Source organism: Rhincodon typus, chromosome 48 (genome assembly GCF_021869965.1).
Source record: "Rhincodon typus isolate 14 chromosome 48, sRhiTyp1.1, whole genome shotgun sequence".
Lineage (NCBI taxonomy): Eukaryota > Metazoa > Chordata > Chondrichthyes > Orectolobiformes > Rhincodontidae > Rhincodon > Rhincodon typus.
Window position 1 is genome coordinate 5,445,999 of NC_063379.1, and position 10,710 is coordinate 5,456,708.

General features: G+C 47.7%; 1 protein-coding gene across 1 annotated transcript in view; it reads right to left on the minus strand.

Annotated features, from left to right (window-relative positions):
• Positions 1–10,710, minus strand: part of LOC125488018 — a 51,236-nt gene that overhangs the window by 19,136 nt on the left and 21,390 nt on the right. Inside the window, exon 5 of the mRNA XM_048620766.1 lies at positions 5,335–6,051. Coding sequence (XP_048476723.1) covers positions 5,335–6,051 — 717 coding nt within the window. The remainder of the gene's footprint in view (positions 1–5,334; positions 6,052–10,710) is intronic.

Genomic DNA, 10,710 nt, shown 5'->3' on the forward strand with positions numbered 1-10,710 from the left:
CCCCCCATCAATCACTCCCAGGACAGGGTTAGATACAGAGTAAAGCTTCCTCTACACTGTCCCCCATCAAACACTCCCAGGACAGGGACAGCACAGGGTTAGATACTGAGTAAAGCTCCCTCTACACTGTCCCTCATCAAACACTCCCCAGAGCAGGGACAGCACGGGGTTAGATACAGAGTAAAGCTCCCTCTACACTGTCCCCCATCAAACACTCCCAGCACAGGGACAGCACGGGGTTAGATACAGAGTAAGGCTACTTCTACTCTTTTAAACCGAAAGTAAAGCTTCCCCATTACTATCCCCATCACCACTTCCAGGACAGGTACAGCGTGAAGTTAGATACAGAGTAAAGCTGCCACTACACTGTTCCCCCCATCAAACACTTCAAGGACAGGGACAGCACGGGGTTAGATACAGAGTAAAGCTCTCTCTACTGTTTAAACTGAAAGTAAAGCTCCCATCACACTGTCCCCTCCAAACACTCCCAGGCCAGGCACAGACCAGGAATAAAGGCGTCAGACAAGATGGTGGTATTAGTTGATATTCCTCCTATGGTAGTTAGATGTGCCCTGAGAGTTTTAGGCCAGCAGTTGGTAATAAAGGTCCTGATATTGTTTGGAGAGGGTACGCCTCGATGGTTCAGGCATGGCACCTCAGCCTGTTGCCTGGCCGAGTGACTGAAGCGGGTCAGGGAGGGAATATCATCGACTGGAACATGGGCAGGATTTTGCTGAACTGTCTTCATCAGTCTCTTACGAATGTAGTGGGTTGGTATATGCTCTTTTGGAGTAAGTGATGTCTGGCCGAATTGCAAAACTGTCTTAACAACATTAGGGATTGCTGCAACGTGGGGGCACGGCTGGAGGAACTGTGTTGAGTGCGGGCCGCTGTATTGGACTGCTTTGGGAACACTGCAGTGAGGGGTTCGGTGATTCACACACAGGGGATTGTCCCACAGTGCTGAGAAAACAGAGTCTATCTTCTCTGGAATCAGAGGTAACCTTTGACCCCCTTGCTGATCAATAATTGGCCCCACGTCTGCCTCGTTGCAAGGGCTCTGCTTTTCAAGGCTCAGAGCTCCAGAAACTCACAACTCAGTTGCAAAAAAAACTCTTAAGGTTTTGGAGTAGATCTGTAGCTCGGGTTGTGGGTGTTGAGGTTGGTTGGCTCGCCGAGCTGGTTTGTTGTTCCGCAGATGTTTCGTTACCGTGCTTGGTAACATCATCAGTGCAGCCTCTGATGAAGCTTTGGTGTGTTTTCCCGCCTGGTTTTTAAACTCTGGGGTCCTGATATAGGGTAGTGTGATGAGTGTGTTGGGGCGTGTAGAATCCTGAAAAATATCTGTTTGAAATCGATGACCTCTGGTTCTAGATTCTCCCCTAAAAGTCTCTCCATGTCTACCGTCAATATTCCCTTGGGACTTCCCACATTTCAATCATGTCACCTCTTACACTGCTAAAATCCAGTAGGTCCAACCACTCCATGCAAGGCAAACTCTGTTCCAGGTAGAAGTCCAGTAAATATTCTCCGAGCTACTTCAAAAGCAGTTACATCCCTCCTTAACTGAGGAGGCAAGAGCTGCACACAGTATACTGACTGACTGTGCAAACCAAAATCATTAGCTATTGCAATTTTTTAACTTTTGTATTTTGTTTCTGCTTTGCTTTTTATTTTACGGGACCAATATTGAGTCTGTACTAAATTTCAATTAAATGCTACTCTGCAGGCACTGAGCCAGTCAATTAATTAACTAATATAATTCAGAGCCACTGGCAGATAGGCAGAATGACTAATACCAGTAATAATATCAGTGGACTTTTTCAGATCCCCAGATGCCTTTGTAGTTGCTATTTTGTCTAAAATACTGTTACCCCTTCATACAGTCATACAGCACGGAAACAGGCCCTTCGGTCCAACCACTCCATGCCCACCATAATCCCAAACTAAACCAGTCCCACTTGCCTGCTCCTGGCCCATCTCCCTCCAAACCTTTCCTGCTCATGGACTTATCCAAATGTCTTTTAAATGTTGTAACTATACCCACATCCACCATTTCCTCAGGAAGTTCACTCCACACACGAGCCACTCCCTGTGTAAAAAAGTTGCCCCTCATGTCTTTTTCCTATCACCTTAAAAATATGCCCCCTCGTCTTGAAATCCCCCACCTAGGGAAAAGACATCTGCCAATCACCTTATCTATACCCCTCAACATCCTATATGCCAGAGGAAAAATGACCCAGTCTATCTAGTCTCTACCTATAACTCAAACCCTCCATTCCCGGCAACAGCCTGGTAAATTTTTCCTGAACCCTCCCTAGCTTGATAACATCCTTCCCATAACAGGGCGACCAGAACTGCACGCTGTTCTCCAGAAGAGGCCTCACCAATGTCCTGTACAACCTCAACATGACGTTCCAACTCCTATACTCAAAGGTCTGAGCAATGTAGGCAACTGTGTTAAACACCTTCTTAACCACCCTGTCTACCTGTGATGCAAACTTCAAAGAATTACGTACCTAAACCCCTAAGTATCTCTGTTCTACAACATTATCCAAGGCACTACTTTTAACTGTGCAAGTCCAGCCCTTGTTTTACCAAAATGCAATACCTCACATTTATCCAATTTAAACTCCATCTGCCACTCCTCGGCCCATTGTCCCAATTGATCAAGACCCCTTTGTCATCTTAGATAACCTTGTTCGCTATCCGCTCTACCACCAATTTTGGTGTCATCTGCAAACGTACTACTACCTTACTATATTCTCATCTAAATCATTTATACAAATGACAAACAAAAGCGGATTCAGTACCGATCCCTGTGGAACATCGCTGGTCACAGGTCCGCAGCCTGGAAAACAACCCTCCACACCTCCGCTCTCTGTCTCCTGCAGTTAAGCCAATTTTGCCAGATTGGTTAAAAATGAAGCTGTTTTCTCTCGTTTAAGAGGAGGGCAGTGCTCACTGCGTTCACTGACCCCTGACCTTACACATGGGGTGGCTAACAATGGTGCAGATTCAGGAAGCGGAGTCTGGTTGCTGGACAGTAAAACTTGACTGATAATGGTTGGTGGACGCCGAAGAGAAGGATGTATATTTCTTGTTTAAGGAAGGACAGACAAGGAGGTGGAGTTGCACAAAGGATGCGATCAGTGCATCAAGTGAGGGAGGATCTTCGATCGGAAGAACAACGCGTGGAATCTGGAATCAAGAAAGCACGAGAGGGCAGCAGACACGGGCAGGAGCAATTTGTAGGACCCCTGGATGTCTGCACAACAGTAACAAAACTTCCAGGAAATGTCGGTAACAGCCAGGGGCATGGTATTAATCTGGAGGTAAGAGATGCGTGTAGCACGTGCAACGCAGTTATCACAGGTGACATCAGGCTATGTCAGGACCAGGGAAAACTGTCGCTGAGGAGGGCGGGTTTTTGGAGCAGTGTGTCAAAGAGATACCTACAGGACAGGTTATTTTATGTACATAATGCAAAAAAAAAAAGACCAATTAACAATCTTGTAAAAGAATCTCGAGGGACGAGTGGCCACAACATGGTAGAGTTTTATGTTATGTTTGAAACTGAGATCGTTCAATTTGCAGCAAGGGCATCAAACTTGAATAAAGGAATTTATAAAAACATGAGACGAGTTGCATTTGGAAAATACATTAAAAAGCATGGCTGGAGATTGGCAATGGACAAGTCTTTGAAGAACCATTACATTGCTTATTGCAATTATACATTCTTTCAAAGTGCAGGAACTCAAAAGTCAACTGTAATTGACAAAGGAAGTTAAGGATTCTATAAGATTAAAATAAAAGGCTTAAAGTGCTCAGGAATAGTCATAAATCTCAGGATTGGGATCACCATTCTTTAAAATACATCAAAAAAACTGATGAGGAATGGAAGAACAGATTACAAATACAAATTACAATCTAGCAAAACATAAAAATGGACTGTAAAAGCTTCTGCACATACATAAAAAAGTGTTTGGCTAAGACCATTAAGGGTCCATTCCAGGCAGTGTCACAAGAACCTAGAAAGGGGAATAGAGAAATGTCAAAGAAACTAAATGATGACTTCATGTCTTTTCACTGAGGAGGACACCAGAAATCTCCCAAACGGAAAGATCCAAGCGACTAGGGAAGGTGAGGAGTTGAAGAGAATTGCTAAGACATTGTACTGGATAAATTATGCACGAATGTGTGCAGGGATGAAGATGTGAAACATTTTCAGGAGATGGGGCAGATGGAAAATAATGTGGAAAAATTGTCAGGTTAACAACTATGGTAGGAGGAACTGACGTGCAGACTTTTTTTAAAAAAAGGTGGAAGGTTGGAGAGTGTAAATGTACAAAAGGGACTTGGGTATCCATGTCAGCATGTCACTGAGGCTAACAGGAAGGTGCAGTAAGCTATGGGGAAGGCCCATGCAATGTTAGCCTTTATTGTGAGCGGATACGAGCACAGGACTAGTGAAATCCTGCTTCAGTTGTGTAGGGGTTTGTTCAGACCACACCTGCAGTAGGGTGTGCAATTTCGATCTCCTTATCTCCATAAAAATATCACTGCCACAGGGGGAGTGCAATCGAGGTTCATCAGAATCATTCCCAGGACTCTCCAAAGAGGAGAAATTGGGCAAACTGGGAGTGGCATTCTCAAAGAATTTTGAAAATGAGAGGTGGTCTCACCGAAACCTACAAAGATGCTTCAAGGGGCAGACAGGGCAGATGTTTCTGCTAATTGGGCAGACAGGGGCGGGAGGGAACAATTTAAAAATAAAGAGATGCCATTTTGGGCTGAGATCATGACTTTTTTTTTGAAAACTTGGAGGGTGGCGTATCTTTGTAATTCTCTCTCCCTCCCCAACCCAGAGCGCTGTGGAAGCTCAATCTTGAACACATTTAAAAAGGAAAGACTGATAAATTCTCAATTATTAACGGCATAAAGGGTTATGGAGATAGCGTGGGTAAAAGGCTTCGAAACGTTCCATTAGCCACCATCATGTTGAATGGCTGGGAAGGCTCGATGGGCAGGATGGCCTCCTCCTGTTCCAAGAGGACATTTGTGAGCTTGATGGGATTTAACAACAATCAAACCACAGCGGGAACACGATCACCATGAGGCGGGCTTGCTTTTTACACACACACACAAAAAGAGATCACATTGAAATTTTGAGGGATGGTGGGATTCAAATCTGCACGCGTTAGCCTGGAGTTTCTGAATTAACAGATGCCGAGACGACCACCCCAAAGGGGAGGGGAAAGCTCAGGCACTGGGGGCGAGGGAACAAGTCAAGCCAGCGAGAGAAAAAGCGCTTGGGTTCGGCCAGTCTCTTACCTGGTAAGGATGCTGCCGTTTCGGGTCCTGGGCGTGGCTCGTCGTCTGTGGCCGAGTCCGACTCACAGACGAGCTGCAGGGTGTCCAGGCCACCTGCTGGGCCCGGCTCGGCGCGTTTCCTACGGGTGCAGTGCTTGCTGTTCGGCTCCAGCTCGCTTGGCATCACCGACTCCTCCGGGGGCGACCGGCCGCACTCCGATACCTTTCCTCTCGTCCGTCGGCCGCCGGCTCTCTCCGGCACGGGACCGGGGCCGTCGGCCTGACCCGCCACTCCGTCCTTTGGCCTGTGACCTGCCAGCTCCCTCCTGCACGGCTCGCCCTCTCCGCCCGCTTCCCAGGCGGGGCGGGGAGGCGGTGGCGCACCCTCCACCTTCACCGTCCTCTCCGGGGGCGGCCCGGGGTCTGTCTGGGCCTCGGGCCCTCCCCCGCGGCTCACGGCAACGGCGGCCCCCCGCTCACAGTTTCGGCTCTTGCTCCTGGTCCTGGCGCCGGGGCAGCCGCGATCCGGAGGGGCCAGGAGCAGCCACGGGTAGGAGTGCCCGGCAATGCACTCCCAGACCGCTCTCAGGGAGCTGCCCGACCGCTCCAGCACCACCGACTTCAGGTCGGGGATGAAGCCGCACTCCTGGCTGTGGTCGTGCGACCAGACGACAAGTTGGCGCAGAGCGTCGCTCGAGGTCCGCAGCACGTTCGAGTCATCGCCCGTGACGCCGGCTCCTGGAGACAGAAAAGAGAGACACGTTCACGGCACAGGGCTAGGCATAAAGCGGAGCACATTCCCTCCGTGCCTGTACCCACATCGATTGAGATGAGGATGGCCTGCTCTCCATTGGTACCACGAGGCCTATGCCACCACTGGGAGCCTACAGGCCGCACCCCCTGAACGTCTCAGCTCCCTGCCTCCCGAAACCAAACCGTAACTGCAATTTTCTCACTTCCCTTTGCAGATTTGGTTTTTCACGGCAATAACCCTAAGGGGGCGCGATACGTTCGTGAGACTTAACAGTTTTCAAAAGAGCACACCTTTTTCAAAGAGTAGCCCAAAAGGAGTGTGCCAGAAGTATACATAGGAGCAGCAGGCAGCTGGTAAGTGGTACGCTGGGCTCCATAACTCAAGTTTTCCAGCAGAGTTACAGTGCAGGTCAAGGCCATTTAGTCCATCCAATCTGCAGTGACCCTCCCCCCCAGGCCCTGCCACCTTGGATTTCCTATAGCCAATCCACCTTAATGTGCACATCCCTGGGCACTACGGGACAATTTAGCACGGCCAACCCACCCTAACCTGCACATCCCTGGACACTATGGGACAATTTAGCACGGCCAATCCACCCTAACCTGCACATCCCTGGGCACTATGGGACAATTTAGCACGGCCAATCCACCCTAACCTGCACATCCCTGGGCACTATGGGACAATTTAGCACGGCCAATCCACCTTAACCTGCACATCCCTGGGCACTATGGGACAATTTAGCACGGCCAACCCACCCTAACCTGCACATCCCTGGGCACTATGGGACAATTTAGCACGGCCAATCCACCTTAACCTGCACATCCCTGGGCACTACGAGACAATTTAGCATAGCCAATCCACCCTAACCTGCACATCTTTGGACTATGGTTGGAAACCGGAGCACCCGGAGGAGACACGGTGAGACCACACTCGGAACATTGTGTGCAGTCTGCTCTCCTTACCTGAGGTAGGATGTTCTGGAAATGGAGGAAGTGCAGCAAAGATTTACCAGACTGATTCGTGGGAATAGCAGGACTGACGTATCAAGAGAGACTAGATCGGTTAGGACTACATTCACTGGAGTTCAGAAGAATGAAGGAGATCTCCGAGAAAACTATAAAGTCCTAACAGGACAAAATGGATAGCTGCACAAAGGATGTTCCTGATGAGCCATAAGTCTAGAACCAGAGATCAAAGTCTCAGGATAATTCAGGACTGAGATGAGAAAATTCTTCAACCTCTATGTGGAGAGTCTGGGGAGATCTCTCCCACTGAAAGTGGGTTTCAATCAAAACTTTGAGTGTAGTCAAGAAGAAGTTCGATATAGTTGGAAGGGTTAAAGGGATCAAAGGCAGAAAGTTGGATGATCAGCCAGGATCACATGGAATAGCGGAACAGGCTCAAAACGGCTGAATGGCCTACTCTTGCTCCAACTTTCTACGGTTCTCTCTCTTCTTGAGTCAGTGAGAGGGCTGAGTTGGGAGGTGTATGCTTGTACCTCAATCAGTGATGGGGAGACGATTAAAGACTATCGCCACGTTTACTCTTCGTCAACTTGACATTCCACAAGGAGACTTGTCGCAGCCTCAGGTGGAGCGGGAGACGGTGCAGAGAAGTGAGAACATCACTGGATGAGTAATCCCGAACCCCTAGCGAGTTACAGGAAGGATATTATTTAAAGTTATTGAGAAGATTTGTAGCTCGGGTCATGAATAAGAGGTTGTAGACTAGCTCACTGAGCTGGTGTGTTTGATTACAGACGTTTCATCACCCTGCTAGGTAACACCGTAAGTGCACCTCCGGTGAAGCGTTGGTGTTCTGTCCCCCTTGTTGGATGGTTAGTATTCCTTCTGGTTGTGTTTTTCAGTGGTTTGTATATTGGGTCCAGTTCAATGTGTTTGTGATGGAGTTCCGGTTGGAATACCAGGCCTCCAGGAATTCCCTGGCGTGTCTCTGTTTGGCTCGTGCTATTACGGATGTGTTGTCCCAGTCGAATTCAGGTCCTTCTTTGTCCTTGTGTATTGAGACCTGTGAGAATTGGTTGTATCTCTGGTGGCTAGTTGGTGTTTGTTCATTCTTATTGTCGGTCTTCTTCCAGTTTGGCCCGTGTAGTGTTTCTCACAGCCTTTGCATGGTATTTTGTATATTACATTAGTTTTATTGGTTGTGGGTATGGGGTCCTTTACGTTCGTCAGTAGCTGTCGCAGGGTGGGTGTTGGTTTGTGGGCTACCCTGATACCTAGGGGTCTGAGTAGTCTTATGGTCATCTCTGATATGTCCCTGATGTACGGTAGGGTGAGTAGTGTGTCTGGCCGTGTTGTGTCTTCTTGTTGTGGTCTGTCTCGGAGGTAACAGCGGATTGTGCTTTTTGAGTATCCATTCCTTTCAAAAACTCCGTATAAGTGCTCCTGTTCTGCTTTGTACAATTCCGGATTGCTGCTGTGTGTTGTGGCTTGTTTGAATAATGTCCTGATGCAGCTCCGTTTGTGGTTGCTGGTGTATTTAAGTACCTGGTCTATATGGGTGGTCTTTCTGTATACGCTAGTCTGGAGTTCTACCATTACATCCAGGAAGGGTACTCCGTTATTGTTGTCGCTTGTGAATTTTATTCCGGTGAGGATGTTGTTTGTGTGTTGGTGGGTTCTTCCGGTTTCGTGCATTTAACAATTACAAAGGTACAATTACAAAGACACACCAGTCACCCTACCGTACATCAGGGACATATCAGAGATGACCACAAGACTACTCAGACCCCTAGGTACCAGGGTAGCCCACAAACCAACAACCACCCTGAGACAGCTACTGACAAACGTAAACGACCCCATACCCACAATCAGTAAAACTAACGTAATACACAAAATACCAATGCAAGGACTGTGAGAAACATTACATCGGCCAAATTGGAAGAAAACTGACAATAAAGATACACAAACACCAATTAACCACCAACAGACACGACCAATTCTCACAGATTTCAATACACACAGCCAAAGAAGGACACGAATTTGACTGGGACAACACATCCGTAATAACATGAGCCAAACAGAGACATGCCAGGGAATTCCTGGAGGCCTCGTATTCCAACCAGAACTCCATCAACAAACACATTGAATTGGACCCGATATACAAACCACTGAGAAACAAAACCAGAAGTAATACCAACCACCCCAACAAACCGAGGCATATAAATAACAAGCGGGACAGAACACCAACACTTCACCGGAGGCGCACTGACGGTGTTACCTAGCAGGGTGACGAAACGTCTGTAATCAAACACACCAGCTCGGCGAGGATATTATTAAATTGGAGAGGGTTCAGAAAAGATGTACCAGGATGTGGCTGGGAATGAAGGGTTTGAGATACAGGTAGTTCTATTATAACACGATAGTTGCGTTCCTGTGTGATCTCGCACTATAGAAAATCGCGATATCTGTTTGCGTTATCCAAAGAGTGTCCACTATTCATCATTCCCATTACAGCCAATTCGCATTAAAGAAACAAACGTTACAGCAGAACTACCTGTATAAAAATAGGCTGGGACATTTTTTCACTGGAGCGTAGGAGGTTGAGAGGTAACCTTATCGAGGTTTATAAAATTATGAGAGGTATAGATAAGATGAATGGCAGATGTCTTTTCCCTAGGGTGGGGATTTCAAGTCAAAGGGCATTTTTTAAGGTCAAAGGAGAAAGATTTAAAAAGGACAAGACGGGCAAATTTGTAAAAAAATACAGAGGGTGGTTAACGTGTGGAATGAACTTCCAGAGGAAGTGGTGGATGCGGCTACAGTTACAATATTTAAAAGACATTTGCATAAGTTCATGATTAGGAAAGGTTTGGAGGGATACGAGCCAAGCGCAGGTGGGAGGGACTAGTTTAGTTTGGGAACATCGTCAGTGAGGACCAGTTGGACGTAAGGGTCTGTTTCTGTGTTGTTTGAGTCTATAATTGATCGGACACCCTTCCTATTCCTAATATGAACTGAAAGAAATGTGGTGCATTGATTCTGATGAGGAGATGGTAAGAATTGCAATTGCTGGAGTCAGAGATAACACAGTGTGGAGCTGGAGGAGCACAGCACAGAAATGAAGAAGGGTCCCCACCCAAAACGTCAACTTTCCTGCTCCGCTGATGCTGCCTGGCCTGCTGTGCTCCTCCAGCTCCACACGGTGTTGGCATTGATTCTGATGTCTGTTTCCATTTACTCTGGCATGGTTCGCTGCTCTTCTTATACCTCAGTGTCAGGTCACACACAAGGCAAGTGAGAGGGAGAGAGACAACGTGAGAATGCACATACGCCAAATGGAACGAGAGCGACAGATGGAGGGTGACCAAGATAGGTTGTCAGCCTGGGGCAGGTTTGGGAGGGAAAGAGAGGGAGAGACAGCAAGTGGGTTGCAGAACAGTCAGGAGCAAGGGGCAGGAGGGGGGATGAGAAAGGCAAGAGACAGAAAAGAGTTTGTTGGGGTGAAATACAGCAAGGTAGCTGGGGTGGGAAGGGAAGAGAGAGAGAGCAAGAGCGAGAGAGACAGAGACAGAGTGAGTGTTATGGTGGGGGTAGAATGGAGAGAAGACAGATGAAGGGGGGAGTAAGAGTGTGTGTGTGTGTGTGTCTGTGTGTGTGTGTGTCTGTGTGTGTGTGTGT